This window comes from Dicentrarchus labrax, unplaced genomic scaffold (genome assembly GCF_905237075.1).
Source record: "Dicentrarchus labrax unplaced genomic scaffold, dlabrax2021, whole genome shotgun sequence".
Lineage (NCBI taxonomy): Eukaryota > Metazoa > Chordata > Actinopteri > Moronidae > Dicentrarchus > Dicentrarchus labrax.
Window position 1 is genome coordinate 6,313,522 of NW_026136701.1, and position 28,000 is coordinate 6,341,521.

General features: G+C 41.4%; 1 protein-coding gene across 1 annotated transcript; it reads right to left on the bottom strand.

Moving 5' to 3' along the window:
- Positions 1-28,000, bottom strand: rem2 (RAS (RAD and GEM)-like GTP binding 2). The gene is made up of 5 exons (XM_051404748.1): positions 27,408-28,000; positions 23,529-23,865; positions 20,686-20,759; positions 10,792-10,969; positions 1-1,657 (listed from the first exon to the last, which is right to left on the bottom strand). Exons 1-5 carry the CDS (start codon positions 27,417-27,419, stop codon positions 1,329-1,331), a joined length of 930 nt encoding a protein of 309 aa, XP_051260708.1. The 5' UTR covers positions 27,420-28,000; the 3' UTR covers positions 1-1,328.

The window sequence follows — 28,000 nt, forward strand, 5'->3', positions numbered from 1 at the left end:
TTCAGGACGTCAAACAAAAATTGATTTATTCTCAGTGGAAAGATGAGAGTGCTCAGTAGACGGTGACAAACGAGTGCGTATGTGTCAGTGACGTCGCCACGCTTGGCGAGATATCCGAACAACGTTTCCAGAACGTTCTCTTTTGGGTCACCTGTGTGGCCAGCCCCCACAGAATCCAGTCTCAACACACACAATAATGCCAGTGGATAAAAAGAGAAAAATGGAAACATCAAACAGCCACAGGTAGATTAGGTTTTCTCTTGTTTGTCCTCCTGTGCTTCAAGAACATCCCAGCGTTCTGTGACTCAGCTTCTATTGAAGAAAAGTTCAGTCTGGTCATCCCTGCTTGTAGCTATTTTGACTGTTTTTCCTTTCACTCCACATCCTACGGTAAAGGGTTCTTTGTGCTGATCGCTCATAATGCGTTCAGCAGAAATATGGCTTGGCTGATGTTTTTATCCTTGTATAAAAATCACAGATGAACGTATGCCATTGGTGGTAACACTTCTTCAAATCAGTTACTGGAGACAAAAGGAAAAGAAAATGCGCAGAGAAGGAGCGTTTTTTTGTGGTTTTTTTTGTTACAAATAAAGGGTCTTGCCTTTGAGATGGCATTGCTAGAGACACTAGCTAGATTGTGCATTAGCTATTGGCCACTGAGGTACAGTCAATCCAGTAAAACCTACAGGGTCATGTCTTAGATCGTCTACTCGGCATGCTATAAAACAGGGTTTACAATAGGTATACATTAGATTCCTATCAGTCTCTACATAATCAGTGCGTGCTACTTCGTTGTGTGTTTATTTGTGCCCCCCCCCACCACCCACCACCCATCACCCTCCCGTTTTACCACACGTCTAATTAGCATGGCTCTATGCATTGTCACTAATTTTCTCTCTCCTGCTCTCATCAGGTAATGAGTGCTCGCTGATTCACCCATGCTGCTCACCTCCTTATCTGTTTCTCTGTTTTTCCTCTCCAACCTGGCCTCCTTCTCTCTCAAAATTGGTTTCACTAAGAGGGAGAAGATGAAAGTTCAGTGCTGTGATCCAGGCTGATCTAGGCTTTTTCTCCCTTTTCTTTTATCCGCCATTGCTAAATTTATCTCTAATTGTCCAAGTCTCCTTCATATCCTTCTAGTCCCTATATTTAGTCTTCCTTCCCAACTATCTTCCATTTTACCCGCTTGTCCTCCTCCATCTTTTGCACCTGCCCATCCCTAATAACCTTCAATCTGGTGTGTGTGTATGTGTGTGTGTACATGTGTGTACATGTGTGGGCTTGTGTCTCTTTGCCCTTATGTATGCATGCGTGTGTGTGTGTGTGTGTCACAGTGCACTGAGGTCGTGGCAGGAGCGGGACTTCTGGCGGAGGATCTTGCTGCCCCGGTGGCGGCTCATTTCCCGGTAGCGCCCCCGATCCCGGTCCCGGTCCCGACCGTACGAGCGTGGCACCAGACCCGCCAGGAAGCGCTTGGCCCGGCTGGTCAGGCTCTCCCTGCGGCCTGCCCCGGGGTCCCCGTCGGTCCAGCCGGGGCCTACGCAGTCGCCCCTCGCAGTCCGAACTGCGGCCTCCAACAGCTCATTGGTGCCATGGTCCAGGGAGGCTGAGAGCTCCATGTAGAGGCAGTCGAACATCATGGCGCTGGATTGGGCCTCTGGTGAGAGAGAGGAAGATAGGTTTTAAGAAAATGTTTGTGCACATTTTACATTTTAATTGAGGCTTCACACACTGGCAGCTGCAACTGATGATTAGAGGCAGCAGTTTGAAATTTAAGTACATCAGATCATGAAACCAGCAAACCACGACCCAGCTGCTGTGTGATGTGTATCACCACAAGATAATACTTCTGGATTGACATTTCCCACACTGCTGTTTGGGAGACTCTTTTAGGTGTTAATTTGTCACTTCTTCAGCACCAAATTGTGACAAATGGAGTCAATCTACAGCCTCTCACTGTGTGGGGAAGAGACACTCCTCTTGTTCAGTGCACTGTTGAAATCTTGTCTGAGTTGTGAAGTGTGAAATGTTACAATGGATACTACTACAAAACATGCCTGTACTCATACTAAAGAATGATTTACATTATATATATCACATATAATGCATGATTGCTGCCTCCAGTATCCTGCGTCCGTTTGGACTGTTAGGTTGTGTGTCTTCAGAAATTAATGCACCACGTCCACAATGAGAACAGTTGGCTAAAAGACAAGTATATCTCCAGCTTAAGATAAACTTGAAAGACTAAACAATCCCAACTCAAGGTCCACTTACTGGCATTTCTCCGGAGATTTCAACCAGATCACACCTTGCGTGATTGGATGGATGCACAGTTGTCGTGGTGATAGATATGTTTACCTGTCACTGAGCAACCTCCATCCACAGATAAGGACATTGTCATACAGTTGAAAGCAACAACAGAAACAACTAGTAAGTGGACCTTGAGTTGAGATTCTTTTATCGAACTAAATTCCCATGGTCTAGTGAATTGCTGAAATCATAACAGATCCATCTCCACAACCATCGAGCAAACCCTATCTGCTGTCCGAAGACGAGATGAGTAAAAGCTTTGTAAAAAGCTGATGAGTGGAGCTTGAGTTGGATTTTTCACAAATATGAAAAATATGCAGATTTTGTGTGGATTGGTTTAAATGTATTTTCATCCAGATTTCATGGTTCCTGCTGTAAGAAAAAAAAAAACCTGGTCACTAGTTTAAATAAAGGCCCTGCGGCAAAGCACACCACACAGACAATATTCAATTAATAAAAAGTGTTTTTTATGCCAATTCTCATCTAATTTTCAATGTTACATTAAAATGTCCTTTTCCCCAATTAAAATAACTAGGCTTTAATGCATTGTAACGTTTTTAAAATTTTGATTTGTGTATTCCTTTTGTGAATCTGTCAGTTATAAATGAACACAACAAGCCAGAGAGAGAGCTAGTGATGACAGGATGGGGTTAATGGTGCCACTAGCTGAGGGGTTCAGCTTAAATCTCTTGGCTGCAGCACAAATGGGAAAACGCTGTCTATCTCAATGTGACTCTCCTGGATAAGGACAGGTGACTAAACGTGTTGTTGACAAGGCTCAGTATCTCAGCTAAAAGCGTCTGTTTGTTCCTGGTCAAACATGCCTGGGTGATAAGGAAAGCTGACAGATACAGATCATTCTGCAACAAATGCGCTTCATTGTCAGCTCAAATAGTATTTTTTTCCAGCAACACTTCATTTGATTGCCACTGCACTGCTCAGAGCCGCAAGGCTTTTAAGGTTTATTATTGGTATTCATAATAACTGTATAAAATTTACACAGCATAATTTCAAAATGACAGCAAAGTGTGAGGTCACTGCCTTTGTCTATCTAGAAAAATGATTTACACAATAATACCTCTAAGTAAAACTCAAATCACCTACCCATCAGAGGATAAAAACAAAGAACAAAAGTAAAGCAAATTAAATAAGATAAGCTCTTAAAAACTTCAATAAAGAATAATTTCAGGAAAAACAAGTGGCTACTGCCCAAAATGTGATTTTAAATTAAGCATTTCAGTAAAACTACTGCGGAGACTAAATGTCTTTTTCCATTAACTATCACCATTAACTCTTATTTTATTATTCGCTGCTGGAAGCTTAGAATTGGCAAATGGAGAATTATATGTTCCTCTGAGACAAACATTAACATTAAATAATTACCTAAACTGTTGCGTTGATGTTTTGTATTTACTGTGTTTTATGCATAAGCAGTGTAATGGATGATTATGTTTATTTTACTTGCAGGTAATATGTTTGTGTAAAACCTGTCTAATCAGTGAGGTTGTCCTTTGTACTTTATTATAAAGAAATGTCAAGGTGTAAATTCATGTGATTGAACTTGACTAAAGCTTGCAAGTAGACCTTGAGTTGGAATTTTTGGGGTATAGTTTGACATAATCTAAATTCAAGGTCCTCTTACTGACTTTTCCAGACCTTTCAACCGCATGTTCTTCATCAGTTTGCTCAGTTGCCATGGAGATTGATCTGTTGACATAAAAATCCATCTGCTAATGAAGACCATGTGACACAGCTGAAAGCCACAGAGACAAATAAGCCATTCATAAGCTGCACCTGTATATCATTTATTAAATACACATGCTTCATTAAATCTAGTTAAAACCTTGTTAATATTCTGAACTACGGTCACTGCACTGTAACCTGTTCATCTGTTTTTTAGACTGTCACACAGGTATTACAAAAAACAGAACTGGATTTGATGAGGCTGTAATAATCCAGCCGCACAGCAGCTGTTCACCCACAGCTGTGTCACCTAATAGTGGGTGAGGTAAGAGTGGGAGGAGAAAAAAAAACAAATCCCAAACCAGATCAACAGGGCTTATCCTAATACCTACAACAGCTGATTGAATTGAACTGAGTCTTTATGACCTGTTAAAGGAGTGTTTGGGAAATTAAATTTGAGAGGAGAGGAGAGCATAGAGAAGACAAGGAGAGGAGATGAGGAGAGGAATAAAGAGTAGGAAGGAAGAGAGAGGAGGAGAGGTGTCAAGGAGATGAGGAGAGGACAGGACATCAGGAAATCAGAGGGGAGGAAACAAAGAGAGGACACAAGGGAAGAAGAGGGCAGAGGAAACAATGAAAGGAGATGAGGAGCGGAGAGAAAAAAACGAGAGGTAAAAATATGACAAAGAAGAAACAAGGAGAGGAGAAGGAACAAGGAAAGGAAATGAGGAGAAGAGAGAAGGAAGCAAGAGTGAGGACACAAGGAGAGGAGAAGAAATAAGGAGAAGAAAAGAGAGGAAAGAGCAAACAAGGAAAGGAAAAAGACAAAAGGACAGAAGAGGAGGCTAAGTGAGGAGGCGAGCAGAAATGAGGAGATGAGACGAGATGAGAGGAAAGGAAACACTGATGAAGAAGACACAGAGTGAGAGAGGCATGAAGACGAATGGGAAGAAACATGTGAGTCACAAAGACAGAAGAAGGAGATGCTGAGAGGGGACGACAGGCAAGATGGCAGATAAAATGAACAAGCAGGAGGAGAGGAAGGAGGCAGACGGACGGAGAGAGGCAGGAGACAGACAGAGAGAATGTCGAGTAAGCAAACGGAGCCAGATATTAATCAAAGCCCCGAGGAGCAGGGCCACACCACAGCCAAATTGCACAAATGATAAATATGTGCCCAGTGTGACAGTGAGTGTATCACTGTGTGTTAAAGATGGGGAGAGCGGTGTGTGGGGGGGGAGAAATAGCAGAATAAAAGTGTCACTGTATATGCCATAAATAGACTTTATGTCTCCAGCACTCTCGGGGCCCAGGTTCTTTAAGGAGGATGTTAGCTAGCAGGCCAATCTGCGTCCTGTCAGGCTCACATATCAGCCAGAATACATGCGGTCTGTCCAGAGAGAACATAAGAACATCCTTGTCAGGCGCCCTGGGAACAGAGACGGGGCATTTCCATATCGCTGACCACATTCTTGCTCCTGGGTTGTTCTTTTTTTTTTTTTCATGAAGAGAGAATATGCTGAGTATAGGCATCTCTCATTATTCATAGCTCGCCTCCCTCCCTCCCCCTTCCACTTGTGTTATTAAGTATACACCAAAGCCGTGACCGAACTTGAGTCGACAGCGATGTGCAGGCATCGATGTGCACAAATTTTACACTTGCTGCCTCTGTTTAACTTGCAAAGTAAAGCAAAGCAAACACGATTTCACCTCAAACTGTGGTTTCCACACAAGAAACACACACACACACACTACTCTTATGTCCTTATGAGAAGATTCCACTCGCTGTCTGTCTGTTCTTTCTCTCAGCTTCACTTGTCCTAAACAACTAGATTGAAACCTTAAAAATTGAATATTCATAGGACTGTTTTACTAGTGTATCATTGTAAGAATTGTAACCCTTAGAATGAGTCTTTTTTAATCTACAGAGGTCGCAGGTGGCTTTTCATGTTGAACTGCCATGTTTCCACAGTAGCCCAGAAGGGACAAACCAAACACTTGCTTCAGAGAGGGTGTTTCGCGTTTTTCATGCATTTCATGGCCATCATAGTTTCTCCTTCTTGTTTGAAAGGGGAGGGTAAAGCGAGAGAGTTGCAATCTGCAACTACACTGCTATGCCACTAAAGCCTACACACTGGATCTTTAAATCATACAAGTAATCTCTAATCATAATCCTAAATCTTCTTAAATCTGAACCCTGACTCCTTGGAGGATTAGACAAAGTGGTTAGCACAATAAAGACTATACTATGTCTGATAGCATACAGTATATGTTTTTTTAAATGCAGCCGCTGATTATTTTGTTTCTAAATTCAAAATTATTTAAAATCTTAAATCAAAAATAAACAAGAATACATTTCCACACTCATTACCCATGTTCAGGCCTGTAGTTAACACATTAGGCTATCTGAGAGACCCAGTTATTGCTGATGAGCACTGATTTATCAAATTTGATTGTTAACTAATCAACAGTTCTGTTATTATTAGCAGCCCCAACTCACAGTCATTTACACAAACAGCATTAAAGCTGCACTCAGTAATCCCATCTCGGGTTAGCAAACTACTCCACACCTAGCACACATGGAGCATTAGCATCCCATTTGAATCATGTTTCCGTCCCTTCCTTTTAGCTCTGCTTCAGCCTGCACCAGCTCCTGAGGACTATATCGGGGACAGTCTGTCTATCTGCAGTCAGACGACCAGGAGTTTCAAGTAACTCAAAAAGAGCTAAAAGTAAAAGCACGATAGACTAATAATATTTTAACATCACAGCGAGTCATTTCACTCTGTGGTAACATCAGAAATGCTTTAACGTTAAAAGCTGAGTCAAGTGAAGACTAAAACCACATTGCTATCTGGGCAGATTCTTGTAAAGAGTCATAATTTAGACTTATTTTGTATATGAAAGCTGAATTCACGTCTGGTCACTGACAATTTCTACAGATTGCAGATGAGACAATTTACCTTTAAAGCCTCTCAGGACCAGCAGCAGTGGTTTAGGGAGGTAATTTAGTCATTTCTGAATCGCTACTAAAGGACAGAATTGGACAAAAAAGGCAGGTCAGGATTGTCTGAGAGCTACAGAATAACATACAGGCAGGGGAAGCTATGGAGACAGAGATTCCAAGAAGAGGTAAACATCGCCTCACGGATGTATGGAAAGACCAATGCATTGATATAAAACTACCTATACAGCCTTCCTTTGTAAAAATACCCTCAGTTTGAAGGTCTAAAAACTCAAAGTGGTTCTTTCAAGGACAACAAAACAAGCTCTACTCTCCCCCAACACACACAATGCGTTTTACACATCTCTTCACAACTGAGACTCCCATTCATACACACACACACACACAATTCTCATACATTTGCCCTTCCTTCTGTCACTCCTCTTCTCCTCGTCCCTCTTATCACAGCCCTCGCTTTGAAACAGCCTGGCTGACACGAGGCAGCGAGAAGATGGAGAGAGATGAGGCTGTGCGTCTGCTTGTTTGTGCCGTCGCTGTGTCTGTGTACATGCAAGGCAGTTGTGCACGTATGGCGAGTACAAACATGCATAAAGATAGTAAGAGCGGCAGTGTCCTGTAAGGGAGAGATAATCCAAACAGAGATATGCCATCTGGGAAAAAAACAAAACAAAACAAAACAATAACCAGAGGAGCCGAGGGGCACAGAAAGATGGAGCCCCTCCAGAGGATTAGATAGGGAAGGATAAGGTGAAAATATGTGATATATGTGAATATGTGACCATAAAGTTTTGAATTGATACAATACAAACTGTGAATGCGAGCTCAAATCAAGGTGAAACTGTGCTGTCAGTCATTCCTCCCTTTCAACTACAGACACTGCAACCACTTTCTATCTGAAACATTAATGACGTTCAGACAATGGGACGGCCCACCAGTGATACATAAAAAATTCACTCACTAAAGTCTAGCAAAATTACAATCTGCCTGTGGTGTGATCTGTGTTCAGTGGATTTTCAAGCATCACTAAGTGGATTCAGTACAGCACTGCATGTTTCCTCTTCAGTGAATTTGTTTTGCCAAGACCTTGCGTCAGTGTGGCATGCCAAATCCTAAAATCTTTGTAAAGCGTACAGACCAAAGTTTACCAGAGTAAAGTGAGATATTAGATTCACTTGATTTATTCATTTTGTATTATGAATTGTTGCAGCACTTACACAATGCGGTAAAAATACAATTACTTTGGACTACATTGACTCACAATAGAGGAAATTTGACATTTCTTGACAATGATCAAGCAAAAAAATACACCTCTCACACAAAAACAAATCTCACATGCATGTATCTAAATCCAAATATAAAACACAAAATTATCACCAGCATTAAGTATTCATCCCCATCAATATTTAATAGGGGCAATGTTGGCAGCAGTTACAGCCTTGAGTCTACTGAATGTGGACCATCTTGCATCCTCCTTGTATGACACTTATGATTGTGAGATAATCAATCATTAATGGTGGATTTGTTTGGAATGTTCTTTTGTCTTCACAATGTAATTTTTCCCTGAAAAATACAGGTGTATTTAACCTGAAATTATGATGTTATTATATGAAAACATAACTATGGATACTGCATTTCTGCCAATACATCCTCCAAAATGTTACACACTGGACCTTTAAATAGGACTTAAATGGTCAAATCAAGGTTATCTATTACTTTGTGTTTTATATTTATTTTTACCCAAACTGTAGATTTGTTTTCTTTCTGTGCATCATTGTCAAAAAGTCAAATTACACCCAGTGTAATTCAAAGTGGTAAAACAATAAAACATAAAAAAGCCAAATGGCTTTCATAGTGTATATTTCCACACCTTTACAACAATAAAAGATGATAGAATTTGCTTCTCATAAGGAGTTTACCATGAGAGCATTTCTCCCTGGATACTGTAAAGAGTGAAGAAATTGATTTTGCAGATCAAAGATAGATCCCCCATGAGTCTTTCTAATGGAGACGGCATTGGCTGAGAGGAAGATTTATGGTAAAATACCAGGGAAGAGAGACAGATTAGCCAAGACAGAAAGACAAAAAAAAGAGTAAATAGATGGTATAGATGAGTAATTGCACAAAGCACACTACCATTGTTCTCATTGTGCGCCTCTTAACTACACATTTGCATTTTGGGCATTTAGGCCCTCTTATCCATTATAACAACCAGAAAAAAGCCTCAATATCTACCAGATCATTGTGATTACAAGACATTTTCTATTTGTGATTTTGCTATTGGAGAGCTGCTTGGAAAGTCAAATATGCAAATAAGAGAATGCATTTTCAATCTTTCTGATGTGTTTCTTCTCAGGCATCATTCACACAGCAGCCTGGTGTTTGTTCACTGCTGCCTGTGTCTGGGCAGATGCAAACTAATGCGTCTGGTAATCTCTGTGCTTCTCGGTTACTTTTGCTATGCCTGTCACACATTGCATTGCACATAGGTTACAATATGCAGTTCATAATGGTAACGGTGGTAGTTTTATCACTACAAATTCTTATACATTTTTGTAACAATGGGTCCTTGATATCAGAGAGAGGTAGACAAAAGTCTTGAAAAAAGAGACTTCCATTTGAAATGACACTGGCAGCGTTTGTTAGTTGCAGATAGCTAGCTAATCAAGCTAACGACTTGGTTGAAAGCTCAATCTTCAGTTGACTTTTTATTATTTCCAGTTAAAGCAGTCTAAAATAGAGAGCCTCAGTTAAACCTGAACTTTTTAGAAATACGAAAATTCTAATTCATTCAAAATGCCTTGACATTTGTAACAACAACAAAATCCAGCCTTGCAACATTTTTTAACAGCATGGAGTGTGGCTCACTTATATGTCTATATAAGGACAGTAACTCTTTTGAAAAACAATCTCAAATAGTTATTTATTCCATATTTTGATTATCCATTTCCAATAAGCCCGGCTCGACGACAGAAGCGAGTCGACGGGCGAGTTGAGGGGCCGTGGTTGGCTCAGACATGAGTGTAATAAGAGCTGGACAGAGAGGTGCAGAGATGAGGTCTCTTTTACCTCTTCTCTGAGAGGTTAAAAAAAGAGGGAAAAATGACTTTAGAAGAGAGCGATAGTGAGTTTTATGAATATGGAGGAAGATACAATGACGTTGAGTATAGCGCTTGTAAATTTCAAGGGAGCTATAGTTGGGCTCTCTGTGCTCGCAAAGCAATCATTGTTTAACTTTGTTAAAATCACAAAGGTTTCTGTTTTTAATTGCAAGCGCTGTGGTGGATGTCAATTTATCTTAGAATATGGAAAGTACACATGTACACCGCTTCAGTACACAGAGAAACCCACAGCTTGACAGACCTGGCGTCAGTGTTGTCTCCCGCGAGAGATAATGACGCTCACGCACTGCCGAGTTAAAACTCAATTAAAACTGGAAAAAAGGAGTATACAGGGAAACAATGCCAGGCTAAACTAAAGTTTCACTTTCATTTTCTGATGGAGCTTACAACCACTGAAGAGAGAGGAAAACAAAACGGTGGAACGCTGGCTCATTAGGTGAATAATGAGCACAAGAAATCACCAACAAAGGGTTAAACCACAAGCTGCAAAGTTCCATCACCCGAGTCAAACTCATTTTTTGAGACTGTTACCTTATTGAATACATGTGAAATATGAACTAGTTGATTGTAATCTGTGTGAACTGAACTTTGAGCTAGCTCTTCTTTAGTGTGAACTTGCACTATTATTATTATTATTATTATTGTTGCTAAGCTATGACTGGACGATCGCTGTTCAGCTAACAGCCAATTGACCCTGTCCCTCCCTCTACCTACCATCTGAGCTGATTTCACGGGAGCGGACAAGGTCGCTCTTGTTGCCCACTAGGATGATTGGTGTCTGTGGCTGGGACTCCCTGAGGAGGAGGCGGAGCTGGGCGGTGCGGTGGAAACTTCGCCTGTCAGTCACTGAGAATACGAGGATGCACACATCACACTGCAGAGTGGACAGGTCCTGGGGATACAAACACACACATTAATAAAACACACACCTCAGTGGAGTGTATTAGTACTGAATACATCATGGACAGATCCAGTGACAGCTGAATAGGTGTGGAATGTCAAGTAGCATTGCACAAGATCGTTTACATGCCATCGACAAATTGCCTATTCTTTCTCAGATTCCATCTCAAGTCCCTCTTTGTTGTTTGTTTGTTGTGCTAGAGTTTAGCCACTGAAAGGACATCAGTGCCAACGCCAGGCAGGCGTTCACTCAAGTTTTATCACTGTCCCATGAGAGGACGCAGAGGAGGCTTTGCTCAACTTGACTGTACGCATGTCACGCTTCACTTTGAATCTCCTGACCCTTTTAGCAGTGACCACCAACATCCCGTCGGGGCTTCCTGTCACAGAGACTCAATTAGCCCGAGTGGCTCTAGCAGAAACAGCAGCTTGGAACTGCCTGGGACCATCTTTGTCCTCTCTCGCTTTCTCTCCCTGATTCTGTCAGCAACATTTGCATTGGACCGAAGGTGGTTCATGGGTGTAAAATAGGTCATGGCAAGGTTTCCTGGCTGTAACTTGAATGATATTTCAACTGATGTGATCATATCCAGGCAGAATTCAAGGCCAAATCCCACCCAGCTGATCATTTGATCATTTAATTTAATAATATTGTGTACATCAGTCAAAGGTCTGCTAATTTGGTGAGTGATATTACATGCAGGGGCTTTGCCATATGGCTCAGGGTTTAATACATTTAATTCCACGTGGTGTGCAGAGTAAAATGCAATCCAATTTTGGATTTAAGTCTGAAGCCTGTGGTCATGTGGATTATGTATGCACCATTTGTGTCACACAGCATTGTAGCTTAGATGATTCACTGTTTTTGTTTGGAATATGTCCAAACAACAATAACAATGCGGTTCCTAGAATCCCCCTTAAAGTCGCCGCTCATGACGAGCCCACTGAGAATTATCACCCAAACTTTAAAGTTCCCCTCAGCTCCATGGAGCGTTTTAGCATCTATCAGCTCATTGTTTTGCTTTTATGGCCCAAAACATTACAGTGTTAATGCCTGTACGCTTCCTGCCCAGCACCGAACGGCAGACAGACAATGTAGCTGGTTACTTTAGTCATGCATTTAGCTGCTTTAGGGGCCAGATGTGTCCCCCTGTGGGTTGTTGGTAATATGAATGAATTTCACCATTTTAAAATGGCAGTAGGTAACATTTATAAAAAATTAGGGGCATATTATCACACTGATTTTTTTTTTTACAGGTTATCTGTCTTATGTACTGTTTTCATATTCAACAAATATGCTTTAATGAATATTGGACATTTGCCAGGTGTAAAGAAATATGACTACAAACAAACACTGCCATAGTCTACTGGATGTGTAAATAGGCAACTTTCAGTTGTAAGAACTATGTGATAATATGCCAGTGTTGTGTTTACAGTGTATTCCACTGCAAAGTTAGACACAGAAATATTTTTCCACTCTGGTTGACAGCACCACATTTTTATCTGCTCGATCCAGGGTTTCACTGATGCTACAGAAATACGATTTGTGTCTTTATGTCTGGAACACTGAATCTAATGGAACGTTTTAGAAGTTTTGTGCTTTTTTACACATTTTCTTTTACCTTATTACACAATTTTCACATTTTTGGAAGCCTTGGCATCTTCACTTATCTTTAAGTCTCAAAATGTGTTGGATTTAACAATGCTGCCTCAGGCCTGTGGAGTTGACATTTTATCTTAAGTTGGACAAGCACAATCAATACAAACTATTTTTCTCCCAAAGAAAGAAACCTGAGACCAGACTCCACAGCGTTATGCCAGTCAAAGTCCCATTCTCTGTCGATTAAATGGAGACCCAGTATAGAATTAGACCTACAGGAATAATTGTTTTATATCCAGATGGATTTCTTGGAGTGAGACAGACTGTTCACTGTTTATGGGGCAATACCAGAAAATTAAGTTTACATTACAGTATTGAGCTCAGAGGCTTTTTTGTCGACTTAACTGTAAACATTCTTAGAGGGAATTGGTAAAATGCTGTTTGAGGGTTGGTTTAAGCTTTAATCTATAACTTTCATTGTGTTATTTTAAAATTCTGCAAAATTTTGACCTATAGGACAGCAAACACAATCAAATTGTTTTTCAAGTGGAAATAGAAGTCTGAAGCCATGAGAGCTGGTGTCTAAATCAATATGAAAACATGTTATTCCCACCAGATAACCCAATCTGCCTGCTCGCTTTCGACTGCGTATTGTCTGTGTGTGTGTGTGTGTGTGTGTGTGTGTGTGTGTGTGTGTGTGTGTGTGTGAGTATGCGGGTGGCCTTGCCCTACATCCACAGCCCCTGAAGGTAAATTCCTGCCCTCCAGAGAGTTTCAGACGCCTGAAAAATTCACAGCTTCTAAAGCGGCCAAGTAGTATCGAATCAGACCCTGGAGCAGGAAATTCACGGGGAGCCCCTTGGCACTCTGTCTGTTTGACGGCGCACAGGAAAAGACAGGGAGCGGAGAAAGGAGGAGGGAGGCATTGGCGTGGAAGGCGGCTCCACCACCTGTCACTGTCTGATTCAGGGATGAAGAGGAAGAATGGAAACAACAAGACAGAGACAGAGAGAGAGAGAGAGAGAGAGAGAGAGAGAGAGAGAGAGAGAGAGAGAGAGAGAGCGAGAGAGACACTAATCTTTGTAAGCAAAGGAGTACAAACCCAGAGTGGACTTCGATTAGGAGTGTGATGGAACGCTTGAGGAGTAAAACTGTGACCAAGTAAATATGCCTCTCTATCAAAAACAGAGGCAGAGCAACTCAGGTGCCAACTCTCTCCCACTTTCTCTCGCTTTCTTTCTCTCGATCAAGCAGCTCTTCTCCGTCCACAGAGAGCAGGCCATCTGTCAATACCTACTCCCCCCATATACACACACACATTCACATGGACTGACAAACAAACACAAAAGCCAAGCCCACACGCAGTAATATTCAAAGCACATATTCAAACACAAATACACACAAAGCAGCGAGCAGTGTTTCAATAACAAAGAATTTCTCTGGCTCGTGTTATTTTCCAAGAAATTTGGAGGCTTTGTGAGGTTTTCACGATTGACATCTTCCTGTACACTCGTCACCTTGCTACACTACATGGCTAAAAGTATGTGGACACATATTCAGCGTACATACTTCAGTGTGCTTTTGGTCTCTGGCTGCTTTTCATGGTTTTGGTCTAGGCCCCTCAGATCCAATTAAGGGAACTTAATCTTAAAGGCCTTAAAAACCTATTTTCTCAATCATCCTCTTACTATAAGCTATGGGATATCCTTCATAAATACATTCTTTTTACCCAAACTTCAGTTTTGGTTTTATTTTACATGAGAGATTTCTGTTAGAAAAAGGGGACGTCACGTTCTTCCATGAACAAATCAGAATTTAGCAATATTCGAATCAGTGTGATGGAGGATGAAGACAGTTGTTGCCTTGTTTGCCTCGCAGTTCTGTTGACTAAATCGGATCAGACCCCACCTACACCTGAGTGTTAATAATTACGCTAATAATAAATATTACCTAACAATGTTTTTTTCCCCCACAATTTTAATTTGTTGCACACATTTAGCAGCCTATGTTTGGTATGGAATTTTAAGGGAGAATATTTAAAGGTCCAGTGTGTAACATTTAGGAGTCTCTATTGGAAGAAATGGAACATACAATCCATAGGTATGTCTTTATTACTGTATAATCACCTGAATATAGGAATCGTTGTGTTTTTGTTACCTTAGAATGTGACGTTTTTATCTACAGACGCCATGGGTCGCCTTTCCTGGTCGCCGTGATTCTACAGTAGCCCTGAAGGAACAAACCAAACACTATACAGGAGCGAAGAGGAAGGTGAAGCGAGGGAGTTGTGATCTTCAGTTACACCACTACATGCCACTAAATCCTACACACTGGACCATTAGGTTTTAATACTTTAGACTATAGTCATGATTATGAAATTATATGTTATATATAACAACCATAGCTGTAATGTTCAAGCGTCCACATACTTTTGCCCATCTAGTGTTGTAATACTTCAGAAAATATAAAGATTTTGATTTTCCAAATACTGAGGTCCTCATACTTAGATATACATAACATTAAGTTCACAACTATAATAATGACACCTGATTTGTATTCAAAGCTACACTTACAATGCTGGCTTTATTGAAATTATGAATAAATAATGACCTTGTTTTTGGTGGGAGACTGCTGCTTTGGGCTACATCCTGGAATGTCTTTGCCAAGTGCCTCATGTTGTTTCCCATCATTTATGACTGTGTTTTACTATCTATCTCACTGATAGCTTTAGTTTCATGGAACTTACCACTAGTGAGGAATTTCTGAGGCCACAAAAATAACATAAACACACAATGTAAATATACTATGCGTATATACTGGTCGAGCTCTTCTTACCGCTCTGCAGCAGCTCCTCACTCTGTTTAAACACAGTCCGATGGGGCAATCATTCAGGCCTTCAAATAGCATGATTAATGTTATTTTCAAAAATAGAAGGCTCACAGTATAGTCAGACCGGCCTATCTGTTCTACCAATAAACAGACCAAACCAAGTCTTGTAAGAATTAATTTTTCCACGACTTCCTCTTTCTGGCGCAGATGTAGATAAGGAAAACACATCCAATAAAACCTGACAGGAAGCATGGTTTCCAACCCCGTTTTTTATCAGTGCAACACACAGACATGGCTTTTCTTTTTGAGTTATCATGGTTTGAGCGGGTCTGACGTCCTGTGAGAAGCTGTAGTTGGGTTGTGGTTGAAAAACAGCGTCTAACACTAAAGTGGAATGGATTTCATACGCTTCACAAGCTTTTTGCATGCACAGAAACAGTACACATTATACACACATACCTTACCATGCATTTAAAAAACACACTCACACACCAACTTGCTAGAGCCAGGCACTACATCAGTAACCATTAGCAGTGAGTACAATGAATCACTTATCAGACAACATTTGCATAACATGCTGTGGCTCGGCAAGCACTCAAACTATTATTGCTTCCAGTTGTGAAAAAAGGGAGAAAACACAGCATTTGGCCATATTTTGTAAGAGTGTATGGGCACGTGTGTGTGTTCCTCATTATACAACATGCTCCCCACAGAACCTGAACTACAGCAATCTATTGGCTCCCAAGTCCATTTGCTTTTGCACAACTAGATACATGAGCAAAGCAGCTTACGGCCTTTACATGGAAACAAAAGGTCAAACACATCCCCACCTGCTTGCACAAACATCCACATGCACAAATAAATACATAGACGCTCATGCTACCATTTTGCTTTATCAAAAGCAAACACGTGAGCCTTGCACACATCTGATTCTTTGGCTTGTGTTCTATCTGTCTGACTGCCTGTCAGGGCAAAATGAAATGGCAGGCGGATCAATAAAGATGCAGGGGTGATGGATTAAGGGAATGAAAGAAAGACAGGAAAGAGGAAGGAAGAGGAGGGAGGAGCAGAAGCAAGTTGAAGAGACAGAGCAGCACCTTGCTCTGGTAGCTAAGTCAAAATCTGATAATAGGATGACAAAGCTTAGTGCACATGGAATGCTGAGTTGGTGGGTTTGCTCTTTTTCTCTCACTTACTTTCGGCTGCACAGAGACAACGCTTCCCCAAGGAAATATATTACAGAGGCCATCTGGCCTGGTTAGACCACACACACACACACACACACACACACACACACACACACACACACACACACACACACACACACACACACGTAAGCGCTGCATAAGCCGAGCACCAATGACCACAAGTGACCACGAATGACCACATCACCAACGAATGCAGCTGATATCACCGCACAGACATACCGCAGTGCACCAGACTACTGTAGCCTATGCCATGACCATCCAACCACCTGTCACAGGCACGCACACACAAACAAACACACACACACACACACACACACACACACACACAGGAAGGGGGTGTAGTGAGTTTCTCTCCATGACCCAGATTCAAGCTTTAATATGGCGGCATGGGGGGCCTCCACCCTGCCGAACTGTCCATTAGCAAATCCCCGAATCCCTACCGGTTTCAGGGATGCTGTTCTGTGGTTGACCTCTGACCTGTCTATGGAGGGAGGATACATGAGGATTTCCCTCCAGGAGAATAGTGTTGCATTATTTATACAAACATATTCCAATTTTTTGTTTATTCTTTGACAACTTACATTAGTAACATTTTGTGTAGGCTTGCTGTGTTTATGTTTAGCTTTAGGCATTACCTTATAATAAAAAAACCTACAAAGTCATTCTCTAACTTGGTTTAAAAACGGCTCCAACAGCTAATTGGTTAAATGCACACAGGAGGACCAATCAGGCTCTTTATTGCCTGCCTGCTCTGTGACTGAGGTCAAATGAGCTGAATAATTTATGATATAGAGCTCAATCAGAAGTTTTGAAAAACGAAAATGTATGATGATCTATTCAAGCCGTTGAGAGTGAAGTGACACTGTTACAGAGGAGAATAAAGTTGAGAGAATTTTCTGTCCTGTTTGAATTTGATGAAAAGCAATTTTTTACCATTAGCTACCATGCTAGACAGCTCCGTCATGTTAATGTTTGTTAGCAAGATTTATTGTCATTATTAGTAGCCTAACTCAACGTTACAATGACAGCTTTAGAGATAATGCCAATTCAAGTAAATAAAATAAAATAAATGTTGGGGAAATTCCTTTTTCTAGCAGGCTAGGTTACTGTAGTCACATCATGTTTTAGTGTGTGTTGATAGATTAGTGATGATGATAGATTCATTTAGAGCTCAAACCCTAAGTGATTTCTATTGTTTTGATCATTATTGATAAAAACTTGATAAACTAGCTGCATTGTCAGTTCAACTCTATCAGTGGAAATCTTTGATGTGACCAAATGTCTTAGTGACAAAGACGTAGATTTAGTCAAATTATTTCAAGAAAAGCTGTATCAGAAGATGCTGTCGGCAATCCACCTGATCTAGAACACTCCATTTAAAATTGATATTATTTTATAAGATATATTTATGCGTGAAATATAATGCGGGACTTGAGATTTCAACTTAAACTTTTCTATTACTTGGTTTTGGTTCACACAGAGTATTCCACACAAACAAACTCAGTAGTGAGTCCCAGTGGAGACTAAAGCAAACACACTGTTAAGGTATAATAGCTTATATGGATCAGGGCAAGAAACGAGAAACTGTAAATAGTCCAGAACGACTCTCATAAGGCTGCAGAATAGCAAAACAGGAAAGAGAAAAATGTCCAGGGAAGGAACTCCCTGGACACAACGGCAAAATCTGTCCCTGTTCCAAGAACTGCATGGTGGAACGATGTTTTTCTTCCCTCCTAATCGTGCAAAAGAATGTGGTCAAGCAGCAATTATCTTCTTCCAAATTACATCCTGGACTTTTTCTCTAATTCGCTTTAACATAATAAACGATCCAGTCCTCCGGGCCAGCAGCAAATTCTCCTCACTGCACGCTGATAAATACACACATACACATCAGTGGCCTATTTTTCCAAGCCTCAGGCTGCACCTTTTGGTTGTCTTTAATAAATATTTTAATTTCAAACTATCAAATAATAATGGAAATTCGGAACTTGGAATAAGTCAGACACATGCACGGACACACAGACACTGAGAAAAGGGTGAGAAAGCCCTCTGGTCCTCAGTGACCTCAATCTCCAACTTGGTTCCCTAAATGCAGAACCCACTTTGATGTTTAAGAGATTCATTACACAACCAATGTCAGTCTAAAGGCGAAGGACAGAATGGGCTGGCTAGGTCAAGGCCAAGTGTGCCAGTGTTTCTATTTTGGGCACATGGATGACTTATTTAAACCATCCAACCCCGTGACTTCAACAACACTCGCAACGTCCCAGCGTCTGGCTGAGCAGACTCTCAGCCTTCTGTGTATGTGCATGCTGGTGTGTTTTACACATGACGCTGCAGCTTGGGCACGTACACAGGAGCGTCTGTCAGCACAGACAATATATATTTATGTGATTCTGCACTTACAGTAAGCTCTACCTGCAGTTTGTTGTGCACCACTCTCTGCACTGCAGTTGGGAAAATTACAGCTCCAGCAAGACCTTCATGTGTCAATCAGCTGTGAGTGAGGCCAAGAAAGCACTTGAAGGAGCAATCACTGAATGTGAATGCAACAGTTTTTCATATTTTTTGGCAGTTTGTATTGCAAGGGAATGATGAGGTGCTGATCGGGCTGAGAGCGGATGAAGCCCAGCAGCCAACAGCGTCGGATGCTGACTGTTCTAGCATGATCTTATGCGTGAGTGAGTGATTAAGTCAGCCCTGCAAGTGCGTACATGAGAGTGTAGTGTGTGTCTTTGCATGTTGCTATGGTAACTTGGGTGTAGGTTGGGGTGCCCTGTGGAGAATGCTTGCAGCTCGCTACAAGGCCAGAAACCCTGCCCCTTGGGACTGGCGGTTAATGCCAGTTTAAGGCCACCAACACGTATCCGGTAGCTGGACAACATCTGTCTCCACATCTTTAAAATGTATGAATGTGTCTTTTATATAAGGACGTTACCACAAAAAAAGCACAAAAACATGAGCATGAATTGGCGGATGATTTGGGATGCTGTCCAGTCCTCTCTGCCTCCCCCCACTGCTGACAGCCCTGGAGTTATTCCAAGCTTCCCGCTGGCCTGCGTCTGTTGCTTCAGCCTTAATGCCCTGCCTTGTATTAACACGCACAGAATAACAAATGTAATTAACTCTCAGTGAGATTTAACCATGGCAGAAAAGGGCCAGTAGAGAGAGGCGAGCAAGAGCCAAAAAAAACCAACAAAGACAGTGAATGGACTGGGAGATTTGGAGATGATGACAGCCGCAGGAAGGAAGGGCAATAAGATTGGGGGTGAGAGCTTACAGGGAAAGTGAGGATGTGTAGAAACGAGTGAGTTTCCAGTGGAGTTCCCCATAGCTAAATGTAGCTGTGTGTGAATAATTTAACCTTAAGGGGAGAGCCCTGAAGGCCGACTGGACATCAGGAATGAGATGCATCAGGGATGAACCACCCTCCACACTTAATTAGAGTACTCTCCCGTTTCATCACATTATTAATAGCCGTTAATGACAGCATGCTTTTTGATTTTTCATATTGTCCTCAGTGTCATAAGGAGCTTTTTGACAAGCTGTTATTGTACTCTGCCGCGGCCTGCTGTAGCTCGTGTCGTTCCTGCTCAAAAATCATCGCCACAGGGTCCCATCAACTCATTCACACTGTTCAGCTCAGAAGGTTGGTGATGCATAGCCGCAGCAATTTTAGCCCTTGCCAAAATGTTCTTGTTAACTGTATATTTGAATTGAAACAAGCAAGGTTAACAGTCAGAGTGATTTCCACTTTTCCGGATGAGAGAACTTCAAAAAGCTGAAGTACAGTGAGCCCAGCTGCTCCTGCAGGATTCCCTGTACCGTCTAGCATACAGGCACACATAAAAAGCACACATAAAAGCAAAAAGTATGAACACACTCTTTACACTCGAATACACACAAATAATTTGCCCATCACAGAAATACAACAAATTGCTTTTTCCAGGCAAAGAACGTCTAAACCAGAAGAAGCTGGCTTAGAGGGCAAGGGGTCACCCTTGGACAGGGAGTCCTGGACCGTACCACATAACAGTGACTGAGGTGTGAAGCTGACAGTCCATAACTCACTTGTTTCCAGTTGTCGAAGAATATGACTTTGCTGTCCTCGTCGTCGACTGTCACTGTGCACTCGTAGCCCTCACCTGCAAGCAAATACTCATGTCAAACACAGTGAAAAACAGCACACGCTGACTGACACCAGCATTAAATGCTAGGGGCACTGCTGTGTATCGCAATACAAAAATGTGACGGTATGCATTGTGGAGTCTAAATGAATTGCGGTATTAAATAAAGTGAAATGTCAGTGGTCTTAACTGCTGCCTGAATATGTTGACAAGTTAATCTAGGTCTTAAAAATGTTCTTGACCTATTCCAGAAATCTTAAATCAGTTTTGTGAAGACGTTTAAATTGGGTTGTGTGGCCAACTGACATGTTTGGAAAATGTTACTGCAGCCAATTTGAGACATTTGCTCTTTAGCTTTCATGAAGACATTCTTATCTAGACATTTTATACTCCAATTTAAAGGATAAGCCTGGAGATATTCTTGATTTTTCTTATGATCAACAAATCCCATGAAAAGAAAACCAAAACCAACAATGTTTAGTACATTTTAGATGAATAGATTTAAGATATACATCTTAAAAAGGGACAGATATATATTGTTATTATTGAAAAGGACTCAGTAATTCCTCACAACAGCTGGGCACTGTACTTTTTTAGCAAAAGACACTCAAATGGGAGTAAATTCTGTATTTGTTGGAGACTATTTCCAGCAGCGGATTAATACACATTTGCTGCAATATTGAATTTTTACAACAGATTCAGTAAAAGATGAAAGGGACGGAACGGACTTAAAATAATCTACAGTATCCATGCTCAAAGTAATGAAGGAAAGTGTTGCCCAGTGTAGCAATGTAGCTCAGCAACATGTTTTTAATAATTTTATGGCAAAAAAGAAGCTTTTGACACCAAAAAATATATATAAAATACAGACGTATCCTTTTAGGAAAATGTTTCAAAAAGCTGCATTTTACTTGAAAGGTAAAAAGAAAAAATATATAGTTAGAAGTAAAACAGGTGAAAATGGCTGCCCATGAACACTGTATTGTGTATTGTGCTAGACTGAGAGCTGACTATCAATACACCTCTAGCAAATACACTACCCATAATTGCATGGTGGCCTTTAAAATGCACCCTAACCCAAAACAGCTTAAAATAGGTTGGGGAAACCCACAATGATGAATGACATGTCTATCTTGAGGCGTGAGCATGCCAAATCTCCTGGTGTTAATCTGCTGTCTTTTACTGGTAATTACTTGGTGAGGACACGTATTGATTGGTGAGGCGTTATCCCTCTCACGGAGCGAATATGGCACTACAGCATCTGCTCAAAACTATCAGAAGAAGTGTTAATAAAATAGGTGTTGATTAGTGTTTTTTTTTTTTTTACACCTTGCAATTTTGATATGTAGCTCATAGAATAATTTAGCACACTGCTATGACTCCGGATGAGGATGAGAGCGCCATCATGGAAATGTGAACAGGCTCCTTGGATGAAAGTGCTTTTTTTTGTCCATTTATGATGCATGAATCAGAGTGTACTACAGGCAGTAATGAATACTGTATGGCGTGAGTCAGGGGTAAGTCAGCTTTATGCATGAGGGAGAGTGGTCGCCTCTTAGTGACACTGACTTATCGATTGGCTGGTTGGATGGTTGAGGACCGGAGTTCATTATCCTCGGTGTTGCAGTAAGCTGTATGACAGACAGACCTACTGACTGACAGATGCCAAAGCAGAAAGAAAGAGAAAGAGAAATATACCCAGACTGGAAAATACTGTTAATCGCTTTCTTGCCGAGAGTTAGATAATAAAATTCCAGTATCATATCTGTCCGTTAAATGTAAGACTACAGCCAACAGTTGGTTAGCTTAGCTTAGCATACAGTCTGGGAAAAAGTGGGAAACAACTAGCATGGCCCCGTCCAAAGGTCACACAAAAAAATCCACCTACTAATCAATACCATTGTTATGTCTGTATGCTAAATATGTAGTAAAAGCCAGCATGTGTTAACTTAGCTCATCAGTAAGACTGGAAACAGGGGGAATAATCTAGCCTGGGTCTAAGATCAGTTGCCAAGAAGTCCAGAACATAACCTACCTCTTTAAAACATCATTTTTACATTTTGGTTTTTGTGCTGTGGACAAACAAGATAAAATGTGTTTAGGATATCTAGCGGTGTAGTTGCAGATTACAACCCCCTTGCCTCACCCTCCCATTCCAAGCATGTAGGAGAAACTACGGCAGCCACGAAACTTGGAAAAAAAATGTAAAGGCCCCAGCTAGAGCCAGTGTTCGCTTTGTACGCTCTGAGCTACTGTAAAAACATGGCGGTTCAACATGGCGGCCTTCCTGGAAGAGGACCCACTCCCTTTGTAGATAAAAACAGCTCATTCTAAGGTAATGAAAACAAAACAGTTCTTATGATCAGGTGATTATACACTAATGGAAACATACCTGTCAATATTATATTCAACTTCTGCCAATAGATCCTCCTAAATGTTACACACTGGACCTTTTAATTATTAAATTTAGAGCTCCTGGTAGGCAGATTGTGTTACCATTGGACAGAGCCAGGCTAGCTTTTTCCTCCCCGTTTCCAGTATTTATGCTAAGCTTATGTTAGCGCCAGCAATATATTTAGCATCTAGACATGATCAGTCTTGATCAAGTATCAATCTTCTCATCTAACTCTCGGTAAGGAATTGTGACCGTTTTAACTCCAGTGTCTAAATGAAGCTTATCTAAGGTTAAACCTTGAGACTGATTTAAAAAAAGCTTCTCCAGTCCTAACACACAGGTGCACATGCACACAAAAACACACTCCACCAAAACCATATCCGAATCTTTACCACATGCTTGTGTCTCAGAGTCTATGGAGAGGGATCTGTCCGACTGCCCAGCCAGAGATAAGGCTAGCGACGACTTGCCCACGCCATTCTGTCCCAGGAGCACTATCCTCAGTGCCCCGCCATGGCTGTGGTAAGCTGACTGGGTGGCTGCTGATTGGCTGAAGGATTCATCTCGAGGCACCGCTGTGTCACTGATAGGCAATGTGGCAGGCTCCTCCAAGCCCGGGATCCAATCGCAGTCCTCGGACACGGCCTCTTCCCTCCGCAGCTGGTGTTTGACAGGCAGGGGTGTGCTCCCGCGGCGGAGGGGGGCCGCCGTAGTGAGAAACATACTGTACTAGAATGAAATTGAGACAGATTACAAAAAGACGTGTAAGTCTAGAAAGGAGCCATTGACCAACACACATTTGGCATTGAGGTCTCCAGTACTTTAAAATAGTCCAGGAGGTCCAAACAGCCAACATATCTACCTGTAACACTGTCTATTCTGGTAAATGTTATCACTGAGGAATGGGGGAGGGGTGTTTCCATTGTGTGTGTGCCTATGTGTGTAAAGAGGAGGGAGGTGATAACAGTGGAGGTGAGACAGATAAGTGGCAGTGTGTGAGAGAAAGATGCTGATGAAGATGCAGCGTGTGTCAAAGGGAAGCCTCAGAGAGGAGGGAGACAGTGGGGGGGGGGGTGACATAAGATAAGAGGATGCTAAAAGACAACAGTTTGATAAAGACACATAGAGAGAGAGGACAGAGGAAAAGAGGCTGCAGCTGTGGGTAATAAGGGCATAAGTGTGGTCAGGTGGCTCTATACTGCACAGTGTGTGCATTGTGACTTCAGCATGAATTCACACAGAAATAGGTCACAAACATAAAGTCTTGATCTCCATCCCTAGTTGTCTAAAAAAAAAGGGAAAGCTGTCAACGGTTTCCTCCAGAACAATAGTTTGGCTGAGAAAAAGTGTGTGTGTGCATTTGCATAATAGTGTGTGTGTTTGCAGCCGCAGCAGGTCAACCATAGACGGCCCTCATCAATATTAATACAGCAATTAATCTAGCTCCAGCCGCACCCCTGGGCATCTGTGGCCCAGTATCCGCCTGTGGCCAAGCTAAGTACAGTATTGGTGCTAAGTTAAAGGGGATTGACACAACAACAAGAACATATTTGAATATAATGCAACCCAGTTCATCACTACCGTAGTGGAAAGTCTCACGGATCACAGTGAGGTGAATCGACACCTGTCCGTCACAGTGTTAACGAACACTAGAGATTATGAACTTTATTTCAGGGCAGCTTAAACTTGGATTGGATTGGGTTAGATTGTTAAATTGTGCAGGTGTACCTTATAAAGTGGTAACTTTGTCTCCTATAGCATCAACATTACATGGTTTCCATCCTTTAAATACTGTATAATTAGCTTAGTATAGCATTAATACCATTGTTTAGTGTAAAATATATGCAGTAAAGTATGTATGTCTAGTATAGTTTAGAATAGTGTAGTTTAGGAGAGAATAATATAGTAATAGTACAGAATAATAAAGTAATAGTATAGCATAGTATAGTGTAGTGTAGTATAATATATATAGTATAGTATAGTATAGTATAGTGTAGTCTAGTGTAGTATAGTAGTGGTTGGCAATATTCCAGATGAACCTGTATTCCAGTTTTAATGTCCCCTATAATACATTTTTCATCCACTGCCATACTGGTGCACAGCTGCAACAACTCTTACGTTTCTTACTTGTGCAATAGATATTTTCGAATACTTAAATACTTGAGTATATTATGTCAGTTCATAGTGTTTATACAAGTATCTTTCTATCTTTTTTTATATTATTGTATTTTATTTAGAAAACCCTATAGTAATCAAAGCCTTCAGCATACATGATGCCATTAAAATGTATTTATATTCTTTGTACTCCTCTCGACAGTAGAAAGAACCTCTATAAACCTATATAAAGGCCCAGTCATGCAAAAGAAAAATACTGTAATATACCTTGAAACCGCCAGAATTAATACAAAATACTGCTACATATTTTTGTTATCCTGTTGCCCAGCGCTATAGTATAGTATAGTAGTATGGTATAATACAGTATAATAAAGTACTGTGTAATATAATGTAGTATCGTGTGGTAGACTATTGTTGTTTGATTATATGTTTCAAAGTAGCACGGTCTAGTAAAGTAGTTCAGTATATAGTGTGATGTGTGATATACTGTATAGTACAGTACAGTACAGTACAGTGTAATGTATTGTATTGTAATGCAGTATATTGTAGTATTGTAGTAAAGTGATGCACTGCAGTACAGTACAGTGTAGTGTAATATAGTGTTGTATACCGTAAAACTTCCAATAAAGCAGGGTCCCTAATTGACGCAGGTCTCCAATAGAGGCCGGGTCTGGATTTTATAGAAATTATCTCGATGTAAAAAACCTCTTAAAACCCACGGGTCGCCCGCTTGAGCGAGTTTTAAGTTGTTTCAATCTCCTACACAAATATAAATGTTTAAACTTCTGTCAATATGTACATGCTGCACATCATTAGATCAGTTATAGATTCTCCACAATTCAATCGTTCACTATATTTTACGAAAACGATCCACAACAAAGTATAACGTTAATTCATTCTGACTTACATGGTAAACAAGAGAGAAGGAAAAAAACCTCTGAAGCGATCAGAATAATCGTGTTAGTTGTCAAATTTGCTGAACAAAAATCTCAAGAGAAGCTGCAGTTAGAGTTTATTTTGAGTTAGTTTTGTGCTAAAGGAATTAAACGCCTGTCCCAAATAGACGCCTGTCCCAAATAAAGGCAGGGGGGTTTCAGTGATTTAAGCAAATAAACGCCCGGGCTATTATTAGAAGTTTTACAGTAGTTAAGTATAGGACATTATAGTACATACAGTATGGTTTTATTCATACATGCAGTTGAGGTGTGGCTGCTTTCACACACACACACACACACACACACACGTTCTCTCTCTCTCACACACACACACCCATACATCACTCTCACAGACCCACTCAGGTAGCTCAATTAGGTTAATTGAACGAGCTAATCAATTAAGCATGGCCTTTATTGTCAGCGGCGCTCAGGGGAGCTGTACATGCAGAGAGGAAACTCTGACCGCGGGCTGAGCCAGGGGTTAATCTCTCTCTCTCTCTCTCTCTCTCTCTCTCTCTCTCTCTCTCGCCAGGCTGCCGAGAAACTAGGGCAAACAACAGGGCACAATACAAAATTAATACTACAGGCAATGTTTTTACTCTTCCGTCGTTAAAGCCCAATTACCCTGACTGCTGCTTCTCTGCCAGCTGCAGCCTAGTTCTGTCTACTGTACTTTGGATTCTTCCAAACCTATGAGTATCTATGAAATGATCTAGGAGGAATAAAATGGTCCACCAAGAGAGAGAGAGAGACAGAGAGAGAGAGACAGGTCGATGGATCGACCACCTTTAACTGCAACCCGTTACAGATTGCAAATATCACAACATATCCTTGAACCATCTCACACAGAAAACCCAGTACATGTACACTGGCACATAAAGGTTACTATAAAGTCAGTAGTGAGTAGTGCAGACACACTGGAAGTCTCCAATAATATTCCAATCATATCCTGAGGGTGGAAAAAGGCTCCAAACTCTAAACTGAATTCCCACACACACACACACACACACACACACACACACACACACACACACACACAGATAGTGTGACAGGGAGAAACTGCACAAAAACACTGAGACTAGATCTCCTGCTATTCTCTCAGATACACACATTGGAGGGTGTGTGTGTGTCTACCTGGTGTGCGCGTGTAGTCTAGTCTATTGTGCAGAGCGCACGAGGTGGGCTTGATGGATGGAGGTGGAAAACATGCTTCGCCCCTACCTGGTCAGCCATGGTTATCAATGAGTCTTCTCTTTATGGAACAAGTGCTGTAGTTGCAACCGCCTCTGCCGCCCGGTTCAAGTCATCTGTGCTGGGTGCAGACCCGGCTTCACATTCACAGCCGCGGTAACGTACGGCGCTCAAAAGACACGCGCCACATTTCATTTAACATGGTGTTATTTCTTCCCACTCCGGCGCGTAAAATCCTCCTTTGGTGACTTGAAAGGAGAGGCGCGGCGCATGGAAAACTGGGAAAGGTAGCAGCAGGGTGGAGGGAGGCTAAAGAGGCTACACCTGCGTCTCCGTTTGGAGGAAGTGGCGAGTTCTTAGAGGAAGAAGAAAGAAAGCCATCGGCACAACAACAACACATCCCCTCCTGTTCTCCTGGTGTCCCGACGGCCAGCAACGACTGCGCTTCCCTCCCCACCTCCCGTTAGTACCTGCATGTCTCTCTCTCTCTCTCTCTCTCTCTCTCTCTCTCTCTCTCTCTCTCTCTCTCTCTCTCTCTCTCTCTCTCTCTCTCTCCTGCAAAGTGTGTATTGGGGGGCGCGTCCTTGAGTGAGTAGAGTGATCTTCCTATGGGTTGGGTTGGA

Coding starts and splice junctions, on each gene's coding strand:
- rem2 (XM_051404748.1), bottom strand. Junction 20,760..23,528: donor CTCTGAGACACAAGCATGTG/GTAAAGATTCGG, acceptor ATTTGCTTGCAG/GTGAGGGCTACGAGTGCACA. Junction 10,970..20,685: donor TCTTCGACAACTGGAAACAA/GTGAGTTATGGA, acceptor TTGTATCCCCAG/GACCTGTCCACTCTGCAGTG.